At 43.7% G+C, this 13726-nt stretch overlaps 1 protein-coding gene across 1 annotated transcript; it reads left to right on the top strand.

Annotated features, from left to right (window-relative positions):
* Positions 1-241: 241 nt before the first annotated feature.
* nipsnap3a (nipsnap homolog 3A (C. elegans)) lies at positions 242-12761 on the top strand. Its single transcript, XM_061686363.1, has 6 exons — positions 242-372; positions 3702-3909; positions 4005-4166; positions 12200-12349; positions 12409-12471; positions 12538-12761. The coding sequence occupies exons 1-6, from the start codon at positions 298-300 to the stop codon at positions 12612-12614; spliced, it is 735 nt and encodes a 244-aa protein (XP_061542347.1). The 5' UTR covers positions 242-297; the 3' UTR covers positions 12615-12761.
* Positions 12762-13726: the final 965 nt, after the last annotated feature.

The raw sequence follows: 13726 nt of genomic DNA, 5'->3' as shown, positions 1-13726 counted from the left end.
GGGAGAACATGCAAACGCCACACAGGCGAAGATAGATTTGAGAGTCCTCAGAACTGTAAGTAACAAGCCACCAATAGCTCCAAATTTATTTGATCATTTTCACTTTACATGACGCCACATTCAATAATATCAATAGTAACTAGAAAAGAGATGCGTTAAAATCATTTGTAAACACGTTCATCCAAAACAACTTTTTTTAATGGTAGAGTGAGCCCTCTAAATTTTAGAGGATCTTTGAGTACATACTCGCGTCTCTTCAACTTTTGTTTTTCTTCAGTTTTTTTCTTGTCTTTCGAGATGATCCACTTCACGTCACGCTGCACGCGCCTTTTGGACCGCTTCCGCTTCTCGCCGGATGTTCTTCAGGCTCACGTGAGTGGACCCTAACCCAACCGAACCTGATTAGTGACATATGTCAGGACTCTGACAACTACAAATTTAATCTTTATCAAATACTTATGTAGTCTCATAGCATGACATATTACGACACATGTCATGAGTGATCTGTGAACGTGATGGATAACAATTTGAACCCCCTACCCCATCCCAAAAAAACAAAAACATCTGAATTGAAATATTTAAAAAAGAAAATCAATATTTAAAAAAAAAAAAAAAAAAAAAAAACCTGCACGTGTGTCTGCTTTGGAAACCATCAATCAAATTGTAACATTTTATTCTGACAAAAAACGGACTCCAGACCAGTTCGGGACGTAACTGCTTTACACACACTAACACACGAGCACACAAACACAAAAACGGAGTTGCTCTTTGGACAGGCCGGAGTGAACTGTGAAATATTTCAAGTTGAAAATTAACCAAGTCACCACGTTTGCCAGCCTTCACTAACTAACAAATAAATGTTTTTATCGATGTGTTTGTTTTCCTTTTCACACAATAAACCACAAAAAAAAGACAATTAAGGATGACGTCAACACGACAAGATCAAAAATCAATGTATTTTTTGGCTGTCAACAACACGCCATAGACATGTTCTGCCCGGATAAGACTACAAGACAAATATGATCGCTCACGATGGCGCTACATCGGACTACTGCCATCAAAGCCTGCTGTGTCCCGGTCAGAACACTGGCAACACCACACCATATACCTATACTATCATATCAGCGTATCCCATATTTTATAATCATTGGGGAAGGAAGAGGTTTTAGCTTTGATTGCGGCAATGTTTTCTGCTGAAAAAAAAGAAGAAAAAACGTGTGCACGTTCATCCCTGGGTGTTCTGTAGAGGATGTTTTGGACTGTCTGTTCTTCAATGAAAGCTTGAGGTCATGTTCGTGTACTTTTAATACCGCTAGCAAACAAGCAACATGATCTTATGTAGCGAGCTAGGTAGCTAGCTAGGGCTAGCATTAATATTGTATGTAAACATCTCGCCGTTCTGTCGATTCGTTGTCTAAATGTCTCCAAATAAATCTTGAGAACGGTGAGCAAGAGAGGCAACACGCCATTTCGAGATGCAATCCTATTGGTGGACGTCAAGGTCCTATGTTGCAGGATTCTTGTTGATATGCCACACCACACAGAAGATCCCCAAAAAATCAAACATGCTAGACTTTTCATTTTGGCGTTGTAGGACCAAATCATTGGTCGTGGATTATGTCACCCTACAAGGAGTTTTGTGAGGCCCGATCTGGGAAATTGCCCGCTATAGCAAATTGGGCCAATAACGTAGCTCAAATCCTGTCGTCTGATCAAGGCATTAAAGGTCCCCTTCCATCAGTTTTTTTTTCCGAATCTCTGATGTCCTTTTATTGGGTTTGCAAGATCATTTGTGTTGGAAATGCTCAAAATTTCCTTTTTCAAGGTATTCTCGTTGTTTTTTTCCACCTGGCATTTGAGACGGTGTAAATAAGCTTCGCTCTGACTGGATTGCTCATCTTCCCCAATTTTAATATAGAAAACAGCTTGGCTCTGATTGGTCCATATTGTAACATCTACAAGCATGACGTGTGGAAGCTCAGGGCGGCCACGCGTTCTTTGTCTTCCGATTGTTGGGAAGCACAATTGGCTGAGCGTTGGATTGTTGGCCCGCTAACGGGGACGCGATCTGAAAGGGGACGTGGGTGAAAATTAAAAGCGGGGATATTTTGAGCTCGTCATCTGCTGCCATTCATGTGAATTGAACCACAATGACTGGAAGCGTCTCTATTTCATCCACTGTTACAGCATAAATTATGAAAATAGTTAAGTATTGTTGGAAAACACAGCATATGGATACTTTATAGAGTGTATTTGTATGGCTGAGACTCGCTGAGTTCAAACCCTGAAATGCCGTGTTCAGCTGAGTTGAACGGGTGCGTACCAACCACCAAGTGGGCACGTACTTGAATATTAATTGACAAAACTACGTCACACTGACAGTGATTTTAAATCCGCCTGTTTTGCAAGCCTTATGCCTTTTATTTCCTTTTGCATTCAATCGACAAACCGCGTCGATTCAGACTCATTTTGACTGATGGTATGCATAAAACAGTGTGAAAATGTGGATTTTGATAGAAGTGGTCCTTTAAGGACACGTAAAGAACACATTTTGTTTAGTAGGGTTGGGCATCGTTTGAATTTGAGCGATTCCGATTCCGGTTCCTTATTTCGATTCCGGTTCCAAACGATTCACGATTAAGATTCTTTTAGTTTGCATGGTTTAAATAAATGGTGTCAAAATTATGAACATAAATTTTCTTAGTAGCCCACAGCATAGACTAAAATGAACATTTGACTCAAGATTCTTTATAACCAGTATCAATATCAAACCTATGAACTATAAGGCAATGTGTGTGGAACTAACCCATTTGACTTAATATTCATTAATTAATGTTTCAGCTAAAAGTTAAATATAGCATTGTTAAAATTGTTATTTGGGACTGTTTCATCACGTCAAATGGTTTATATGTGCAAGTTTTAACTTGACTTCCTGTTTTAAGCTTGGAGCCTTTTATTTTGAAGGGTACGCACTGGAACTCAGCATTTTGGCACGGAAAGTAACTTCACACGGCACCAGTGATTTTGTATTTTTATTTTTTTTTAAATGGTTGGATCAAAATGCTATAAACCTACAAGGTTAGTGTTTGTGATATCGTGAGACAACATTTATGTGAATTTTGTCCCAATTCATTGTGATGTAAAGTTGCTATGGTGAAGTTTTAGCCGAATGTTAAGCTTTTTTTGTTTTTGTTTTTGTCATCGGCGCTTTGAAGACTAAGATAAACGCTAAAAACCATCAGTGCAAAAGTGCAAGCAACCGTTTATCTTGTGACCTGTCTCAATGTTGGCAGAGACGTATTTTATTGTTTCACTCACCCAATTAACTGAGCGTTGACTTCACTGTCGCTCCGCGCGGTCTAGGCTGAGGCTCAGAGCGTGTCAGACGCTACACATCGTGAAAGCCTCCTTTGCACAATATAATCTTATTCCAAGTGTTGCACTGAGGCGACTCGTCATTCATTTGAACAAAGTTAAGACACACTTTTGTTAGCCGCCGCAGCCGTTGGGCACAAGCACGTCTTTGTGCGCGTTCTTTTCGTTGGTTTTCGCTGCTTCTTCGTGGTGCGAAAATGTTTAAATTTGAACGGTTCCGGGAGAACCGGAACATTAGTCCCGGTTCCAATCGGTTCTCGATTCCCAACCCTAATATTTAGAATACGTGGACGTATGTTTGTGCGTGCGTGTGTATATGTTGTCAGCCTGCGGCGGGCCTCTCAGCGGTACCCCAACAAGGAGGCGGACCCTTGTACGAGTTCCGCACCTACCAAATCCATCCAGACCGATGCTCCGCCTTCCTGAAGCTGACCAATGAGAAGATTCACCTCAGGACCGCCCACTCAGAGCTCATTGGCTACTGGAGCGTCGAGTATGGCGCCCTCAATCAGGTCTTTCACATTTGGAAGTACGGTGAGGGATTTTTCCGTCACAAATCTGTCCATCCGTCTGTCGTGGTCCCGCCCCTCTAGGAAGTGTGACTAAGTTCTGCCCCTTCCTTCCACTAGAGTCGTTCAGCCAGCGCGCGGCGGTGCGTGCGGCGCTAGCCCAGGATGAGCGCTGGATCAATGAGTATGTGAGCCACGCCATCGCCATGCTCACGCGCCAGGACAACCAGGTCGCCGCCCTGATGCCCTGGAGCCGTATCAGCACACCACCGCACCACGGAGGTCAGACCAGTCATGCCACATCACGTCACGTCACATGTCACGGCATGCCCCGTCACACCCCATCTCGTCACTTCATGCCACGCCACGCCAAGTCAAGTCACATCACACCACATCATATGTGGTTAATTCTAAAATATTTTGCAATTACTAAAACACAAAACCCTATTGTCTGAACCAAATGCTAGTGTCATGAACCGAGTTATTGAATTGGTCTCCGTTTTGGTAGACCTTTAAACACTTTTCATCTCGTTAGACACAACTTGCAAACACATTTTCACCCACTAAAACACATTTTGCACTCTGATGCACTTGTGTTGTATAATGCAGCCCTATGGGTGGCACAAGCCAGTGCAAACTGTAGGCCAGTCCCAACCCCGGATAAATGCAGAGGGTTGCATCATGAAGGGCATCCGGTGGTGTGTAAGATGACTCTGGTGGTGGGGAGGAAGGTTAAGAAGCCAAAGGCAGAGCAGAAAACCATGGGACCAAGGAAGAGTGTTGTGCGGCTTTTCCAGAAGACCGGCTCTCAGTTGACAGGAGAAACTTCCAGAAGACTGGACCACTACAGCCAAGGTGATCAAAGAGACAGGCAGGAGAGTACCTGGTGTATCTTCTGGTAGGAAAGGGGAGAAGGAGACTTGGTGGTGGAACCTCAAAGTGCAGGAAATCATACAAGGAATGAGGTTAGCTCAGAAGAAGTGGGACACTTGAGAGGACGGAGGAGAGGAGAATGTGAATGAATGAGTGTACATGTAGATGCGATGTTGGGTGAAGGTAGGTGGCGGCATATGATGACATGTATGTCAGGTTGAAACACATGGTTGATCTTAACCATTGGGCAGTCCAATGGTTAAGATCGTCGCCTGCCACCGTGGGGGACCTAGGTTCAAGACCCCGACTGGACCATCCCCCGGACTCACAGCTGTGGTGTCCTTGAGCAAGACACTGATACCCCGAAATACTCCTAGGGCGCTTCAGCTGCCCCCTGCTGCAGTGTGTTCCACTAACATAGGTATGTGTTCACTGTGATGGGTAAAATGCAGCGAACAAATTTCGTGTGCATGCATGAGTGTTCATGACAATAAAAGGTGATTCTTCTTCTTCTTGAACACTAAAGAAGGAGGAAAAAAAGATCTTTACAGGTTGGCCAGACAGAGGGATAGAGATGGTGCAGCAGGTTAGGGTGGCTAAGGATAGAGATGGAAATGTGTTGACTGGTGTTAGTAGTGTGCTGGACAGATGGAAAGAATACTTTGAGGAGTTGATGAATAAGGAAAATGAGAGAGAAAAGTAGGAGAGGCAAGTGTGGTTGACCAGGAAGTCGGAGTGATTAGTAAGGGGGAAGTTAGAAAGTCATGTCAGGAATTCTCAACGAGGCCTGGGATGGAAGTCCTTCTTCCCGGTTCTGTTAATGTTTTGGTTTGTGATCTTGTCCCCAAATAAGAATATTGATACTCTAGACTTGTCTTTGAGTATTTATGAATTACAAAAGCTTTGGTCGAATGGAAGCGTACCCCGCGCTGGACTCTCTCCCTTCTCTCGTAGGAACCGAAAGCAGAGTGAGCCTCCTTTTGAGATAACAGTTAACAGATAACAGATAACAGTTCCTGTTCCCTCAGCGGTTCTTGCCTGTTCTCAGTCTGAATGTTATCAGGATGCCTGTGGTGCATGTGTCAGTTTTAACAAACAAAAGCTAGTGTGTGTGTCCTAGTGTCTTGTAAGCAGCAGCATAGAAATACTGTATATCTTTTAGGCACTTAAGAGGATGAAAAATGGAAAGGCAGTTGGTCCTGATAACATACCTGTGGAGGTATGGAAGCATCTAGGAGAGGCGGCTGTGGAGTTTTTGAACAGGTTGTTTAACAGAATTCTAACGGGTGAGAAGATCCCTGAGGAATGGAGGAAAAGTGTGCCTGTGCCTATTTTTAAGACCAAGGGTGATGTGCAAAGCTACGGGAACTATAGAGGAATAAAGTTGATGAGCCACACAATGAAGTTATAGGAAAGAGTAGTGGACCTAGACCCAGGACAGAAGTGAGTATTTGCGAGCAACAGAGTGGTTTCATGCATAGGAAGAGTCCCGCAGATGCATTATTTGCCTTGAGGGTGTTGATGGAGAAGTACAGAGAAGGTCAGAAGGAGCTACATTGTATCTTTGTAGATCTAGAACAGGGGTGCTCAATGCGTCGATCGCGGTCGACCGACCGCGAGGGTAGTATTGGTAGATCGCATGACATCGCATGACATAAAAAAAAAAAAAAAAAAGACATCAGCCTATCATCCATCCCGTTGCTTGATTGATATACATATATAATCGATGATATCGGAATTTTTCTGACACTTAGGTCACGCACATGCGCAAACAACGCTGCTAAATTTTTATCTCTCGGTGTTTTCTCTTAAACTTAAGAAATGGTATAAAAATGAGTGGGGGAGCTGGACCAAATAAGAAGACAAAAACTTACCACTTTCATACGGAATGGGACGAGGAGTATTTTTTCACGATGACATTTTCGAAACGCGTATGCCTCATCTGCCAGTCTTCCATCGCATTACCAAAGAATGGAAATGTGGAGCGGCATTTTAGGACTGTGCATGGAAAATACGACACTAACTACGCATCCCTGGCTGATTCACTTCAGTGCAAGTCATTGGCGTAAACTCAGGTAATGACAAAAAAAATGTACATTGTTAATTGTGTTGTGTTGTGCAAGATTGGCTCATGCGGTGATGCAAGGTACATCAACATACATTGGTGCTGAGCTGTGTCGGCGGCCCAGAATTTTAGCTCAAAGGTAGCGCTCTGCGCTCTCAAACTGGAGACATGGTCGCGGCCCCCAGCCCACCAAAAAAAGGTCGATCGCGGGAGGTTGGCTGCTTGAAAAGTAGATCTTGGGGCAAAAAGGTTTGGGCACCCCTGATCTAGAGAAAGCCAATGACTGAGTACCCAGAGAGGAACCTCAGGTCTTGTCCCACTTGGTCAGTGCAGAACCCAAACAGCAACAGCTTCAGATTCGCTCAACGTCACCTGGCCCTCTCTCCGAGCAGGAGATGAAGGGGGAGGAGATAGGACAAGCATCAGTAAAACAGGACTACATGTATTTTCACTAAATGCCAATGAGTAGAAGTAAGTCTTAAGTCGTGATTTAAACATTTCTAAAGAGGTAGCAACTCTAACACAAAATGCTCGAGAGCCTGCGGACTTCTTTCTGTCTCTCGGAGTCACCAAAAGACCAGCGTTTTGTGAGCGCTGGATTCGAGACAGAACATACGGTACAACTAAGTCGGCAAGGTAAGAGGGAGCTAACCCGTGTAACATTTAATGATTAAGTAACAGGATCTTAAAATCGCAACTCAAGTGGACCGGGAGCCAATGCAAGTTTGCCAATATTGGGATAATATGATCGAACTTTCTCATCCTCGTCAAAGGTTTTGCTGCAGCGTTTTTTACAAACTGCAGGCTTTTAATACTAGACATGGGAAGACCAGAAAGCAGCACGTTACAATCGTCAACGTGAGACGTAACAAATGTGTGGATTATGATCTCTGCGTCACTAGCGGATAGAACGGGCCGTATTTTAGCGATATTGCCAAGATTAAAAATGCAGTTTTGGTAATATTCTTAATGTGCTTTTGAAAGGAAAGAGTTGAGTCAAAATATGACGCCGAGATTTTTTGCTGACTCATTTTGGGTAATGGTGCTTTTGTCAAAACTCAGAGTGGTGTCCTTAGAGAAGTGGCTATGTTTAGCAGTGCCAATAATCAACAGCTCAATTTTCTCAGGGTTAAGGAGCAAAGAATTACAGGGCATCTACTGTTTAATTTCACCGAGAAAGGACTCAAGATTAGACCAATTGCATGGGCTCTTTAGTTTTAATGGCATGTATAGCTGAGTATCATCACCAGTGAAACAGTGAAAGCTAATCTTATATTTGCGTATGATATCGCCAAGCAGGATCTTATAAATACTGAACAAAAGAGGGCCGAGTACTGATCCCTGCAGGACTCCACAAATGGAATTGTAATAGTCAGAGGTCACATTACCATGGATTAGACGGAGTGTCCTATCTGAGAGATAAACTCTAAACCAAGAGAGTCCTGGGCCTGTAATACCGATACGCGTTTCTAGACAAAGAGTGAGGCTACAGGGAGACGTGATAGTGAGGGTGGAGGACTTGAAATACTTGGGGTCAAGAAGAGCAATGGGGAGTGTGGTAAGGATGTGAAGTAACGGGTCCAAGCAGGTTGGAACGGGTGGAGGAAGGTGTCGGGTGTGTTGTGGGACAGAATAGTCTCTGCTAGGATGAAGGGCAAAGTTTAAAAGACAGTGGTGAGGCCAGCCATGATTTACAGATTAGAGACAGTGGCACTGAAGAGACGGCAGGAAGGAGAGCTGGAGGTGGCGGAAATAAGGATGTTGAAGTTCTCTCTAGGAGTGAGCAGGTTGGATAGGATTAGAAATTAGCTCATCAGAGGTACGGCCAAGGTTCGATGTTTTGGAGACCAAGAGAGCAGACTTCGATGGTTTGGACATGTCCAGAGGAGAGATAGTGAGTATATTGGTAGAAGGGTGATGAGGACGGAGCTGCCAGGCAAGAGAGCGAGAGGAAGACCAAAGAGAAGGTTGATGGATGTCATGAGAAGACATGAGGGCAGTTGGTGTTCGATAAGCGGATGCAGGAGATAGGCTTACATGGAAAAGGATGACGCGCTGTGGCCACTCCGAAAGGAAAAGAAGAAGCACTTGTGTTGTGTCATGGTAAGCACAGGTAGGAAAAGTGAAACTCAATTAAAGCACAGGTGTCTTAACATAAACAATGCAACTCAAAATGTATCACACTTGTGGCTCATTATGTGAAGAAATCAACATGAGGCAGTTCAGGGTGGCTTGTTGTTATGTTTTACTATGGCTAGAGACAACCAGAGCGACAGAGGCAGAGGCAGAGCAAGAGGTGGTCAAGCAGGAAGAGGAGAGAGAGGATGTATCAGACAAATTACATTTACGCACAGTATTTCAGATAAAATACGGGCAAATGTCGTAAACCATGTTTTTGTCCTCGGTTTGACAATGAGGGAAGCGGGAATGCAGCAAGTCCAGCCTAACCAAAGCAGATTCACTAAATCCACCATAGTCTGAAGATTCAGAGAGAAGAACAGGTTTAAAAAAAATAAGAATAATGCATTTTAAAAAATCATTCAGTACAGTTCATGTTTACAGGATGACTATACAGTGCTGTACACTTAAAGGTGTTTCAATACCTCAATTTTCCATTCTACTTGCGGGGCTTGTAGATTTTAATATATTTATTTCCTTTATTACAACTACTCAGCAGGGTTTTTGTTTTGTTTTGCAAAATGCATTCATTTTGTGAACAATAAAGATTATTCCTGCTGCTTTATCATCTGATCATTGTCTTTTCCTTTTTTCCATGTTGTGTGTAATGACTGTTCAGTGGTAAAGCTAATTTTGATTGACTCGGGATCTGATTTTAGAAAAATTGGGTTTTGTGTTTACAGTTTAGAGAAAATGATGGATGCTTTCAAAAATGTGTCTTAACAATTGAAAAAAAACAAATGATCTATGGTTTGAATCCACTTTTTTCAAGGAAACATGGAAGGGTCCTGTTGATGCATTGTTCAAAATTAAGAAAAGTCATCAAAATGTAATTCACTGAAATACAGTGGGGGAAAAAACAGTATTTAGTCAGCCACCAATTGTTTAAACTCTCCCACTGAAAAAGATGAGAGAGGCCTGTCATTTTCATCATCAGTATACCTCACCTATGAGAGACAAAATGAGAAGAAAAAAAATCCAGAAAATCACATTGTCTGATTTTTAAAGAAGTTATTAGCAAATTATGGTGGAAAATAAGTCTTTGGTCACCTACAAACAAGCAAGATTTTTGGCTCTCACAGACCTGTAACAGACCTTCTTTCAGAGCCTCTTCTGTCTTGCACTCGGTACCTGTATTAATGGCACCTGTTTGAACTCGTTATCAGTATAAAAGAGACCTGTCCACGACCTCAAACAGTCACACTCCAAACTCCACGATGGTCAAGACCATAGAGCTGTCAAAGGACACCAGAAATGGTAAATGGTAACCACTGTAAGTGCAGTCACTTACAGTATATAGCGCTATATCAACACCATCACATTTCCCAAAGCGCTTTACAAAGCCTCATATTCACCCACTCACACACATTCATACACAAATGGCTATTTGTGTATGAATGCATGCAAGGCGCTGCCAGGCCTACTGGGAACAAATTAGGGTTCAGTGTCTTGCCCAAGGACACATGCAGACAGGGATAGCCGGGATTCGAACCACTGACCCTTCACTGCACGACCTGCTCTACCAACTGAGGCACAGCTGCCCTACAAAATTGTAGAACTGCACCAGGCTGGGAAGACTGAATCTACAATAGGTAAGCAGCTTGGTGTGAAGAAATCAACTGTGGGAGCAATTATTAGAAAATGTAAGACATACAAGACCACTGATAGTCTCCTTCGATCTGGGGCTCCACACAAGCTCTCACCCCGTGGGGGCAAAATGATCACAAGAACGGTGAGAAAAAATCCAAGAACCACACGGGGGGACCTAGTGAATGGCCTGCAGAGAGCTGGGACCAAAGTAGTAAAGGCTACCATCAGTAACACACTACGCCGCCAGGGACTCAAATCCTCCAGTGCCAGATGTGTACCCCTGCTTAAGCCAGTACATGTCCAGGCCCTTCTGAAGTTTGCGAGAGAGCATTTGGATGATCCAGAAGAGGATTGGGTGAATGTCATATGGTCAGATGAAACCAAAATAGAACTTTTTGGTAAAAACTCAACTTGCTGTATTTGGAGGAGAAAGAATGCTGAGTTGCATCCAAAGAACACCACACCTACTGTGAAGCATGGGGGTGGAAACATTATGCTTTGGGGCTGTTTTTCTGCAAAGGGATCAGGACAAATGGGGCCATGTATCGTGAGATTTTGAGTGAAAACCTCCTTCCATCAGCAAGGGCATTGAAGATGAAACATGGCTTCGTAAGAAGCACTTCAAGGTCCTGGAGTGGCCTAGCCAGTCTCCAGATCTCAACCCCATGGAAAATCTTTGGAGGGAGTTGACAGCCCCAAAACATCACTGCTCTAGAGATCTGCATGGAGGAATGGGCCAAAATACCAGCAACAGTTTGTGAAGACTTACAGAAAACATTTGACCTTGTCATTGCCAGCCTAGGGTATATAACAAAGTATTGAGATGAACTTTTGTTATTGACCAAATACTTATTTTCCAATTTGCTAATCCATCCATCCATCCCTTATCTGAGCCGCTTAGCCTCACAAGGGTCGCGGGAGCGCCGGAGCCTATCCCAGCTATCGTTGGGCAGGAGGTGGGGTACACCCTGAACTGGTTGCCAGCCAATCGCAGTAATTTGCTAATAAATTCTTTAAAAATGAGACAATGTGATTTTCTGGATTTTTTTCCCCTCATTTTGTCTCTCACCCATCCATCCATTTTCTGTACCACTCATGCTCACGCGGGTCGCAGGCGTGCCGGAGCCTATTCCAGCTATCTTCGGGAGAGAGGCGGAGTACACCCTGAACCGGTCGCCAGCCAATCGCAGGGCACATATAAACAAACAACCATTCGCACTCACATTCACACTTACGGGCAATTTAGAGTCTTCAATCAACCTACCACGCATGTTTTTGGGATGTGGGAGGAAACCGGAGTGCCCGGAGAAACCCCACGCAGGCATGGGAGAACAACTCCGCACAGGCGGTGCTGGGATTTGAAGGCAGATGTGCTAACCAGTCGCCCACCGTGCTGCCTGAGGTACACCTATGATGAAAATTACAGGCCTCTCTCATCTTTTTAAGTGGGAGGACTTGCACAATTGATGGCTGACTAAATACCTTTTTGCCCCACTGTAGGTCCGCTGCTATTCCATTTTCAACAGGGTACATTTCTCAAGTCCTCTTCACAGTAATGTTACAAGACAAGCTTTAACATGTGACAATATGCATGCCGTGCACGTTTCAGGCGTGTTTGAACTGGCCTCATTCAGGACGCGTCCGGGCGTCGCTGCACTTTGGGGCGCTGCCCTCCGAGATGCTGTCGCCTCCCACGAGGCACCCGGACGCGCTCACCTGGTCGCCGCGTTCTACAGCTATGTCGGCCAGCTGGACACAGGTCAGCAAAACGTGCGTGCGTGTTGGTTTGTACACACGTGATGTGATTGTGCTCGTCAGTTTACGCCCTCTGGTGGTTCGAGAGCGTCGACGAGCGCAGTCAAGCGGAAAGGGATGCCGCAGGTGAGACCCCGCCCCGCCCTATGACATCACACTAAACGATGAAATCATTGTGGTGCGGTTCTTCAGTCCTGCGCAGTCTGGCCCATGTGGAATCCCGCGAAAACAAAGTCCTGTTCCCGTGTTCCTTCTCACCACTCAAGTGATTTTCTGTCAGCCAATCGCAGCTTCGGGTTCGTCTTCGTTGAGCAGCGGCGTCCAATCGTGCGGTGGTGAGCGGAGCTTGTTTTCTGTCACCATGGAGACAGAAAAGAAACGTTTTGCTTCCAAATAAACTTATGGAACAAAGTCTGTGTATGCGTTGACATTTGTTGTAAATAACATTCAAATGCGTCAACAAATGTGGACTGGTCGCAACCACCACAAAAACTCAAATGGGTTTCGCATACTCGGACTCAGTAACATTAGTGGTACGCCAAAGAGTCACGGTCCAAGTACAGTTCAGTTGTATTTAACTTTGAAGTTCAATACATTCACATAATTTGAAAAACTGTTTGTATTTAAACATTTATTTTAACTTCTAAATGATAGCTCGGATAGGCTCCACCACCCCCCCGCGACCCTTGGGAGGATAAAGCGGTACAGACAATGGATGGATGAATCATTGAAGTACATTTTTTTTATTTTCCTGTATTTAAGTGCAGTGCTAATGTTCAAACTGTGCGCAATGTTTGTGCAGTAACTTACACAAATATCAAATATGCTTTTTAGTAATAATACTGAATTTTTTATGAATACAGGCCTACTAGGCTACCATTTTCATGTTGCTCATGATGGTGGTGCTTGGAGAAACAAGTTGTTTTTTACATGCTGCTTGGTATCAAAAGTTTCACTATCACTAGTTTCTCTCTGGGCTTTCTTCAAAATAAGAGTGCAGTATACATTGGATTGATTATTATTATGGGCCTGCTGCATAGCCAAGCACTACCACTAACAGCCCATATAATTCTATTGCTCGTAATTATTATATCAACTTCCTTCTAATTCTGCGTTTGTTTTCCTCCACAAATTTCGCATGCACTGTTTAAGGTATCCGCACAAATGAGGTACCAATAGATGCATCTCCTTCGATATTCAAAATGTTCAGCTCGTTCAAGTTCACCTTGGGAACCATTTTCAACAGTCTCAAAATTCCCTCATATCAAAAATGTCATTTTTCACAAATAAAATTCCCAAATTAATACGTTATCCACACTACTACCTTGTTCGTCAACATTTCTTGACCCATTCAAAACAAAAAATATTTGACACGTACCAA

This window comes from Phycodurus eques, chromosome 9 (genome assembly GCF_024500275.1).
Source record: "Phycodurus eques isolate BA_2022a chromosome 9, UOR_Pequ_1.1, whole genome shotgun sequence".
NCBI lineage: Eukaryota > Metazoa > Chordata > Actinopteri > Syngnathiformes > Syngnathidae > Phycodurus > Phycodurus eques.
Note: the sequence above shows the minus strand (reverse complement) of the source record. Positions and strands in the feature narration are given on the sequence as shown.

What these genes read in the sequence shown, in the direction of transcription:
- nipsnap3a (XM_061686363.1), top strand. Translation starts at nt 298, where the DNA reads ATGATCCACTTCACGTCACGCTGCACGCGCCTTTTGGACCGCTTCCGC. An exon ending in CGGATGTTCTTCAGGCTCAC is followed by an intron (nt 373 to 3,701) that starts GTGAGTGGACCC and finishes ATATGTTGTCAG; the next exon opens with CCTGCGGCGGGCCTCTCAGC. An exon ending in AGCGGAAAGGGATGCCGCAG is followed by an intron (nt 12,472 to 12,537) that starts GTGAGACCCCGC and finishes GCGGTTCTTCAG; the next exon opens with TCCTGCGCAGTCTGGCCCAT.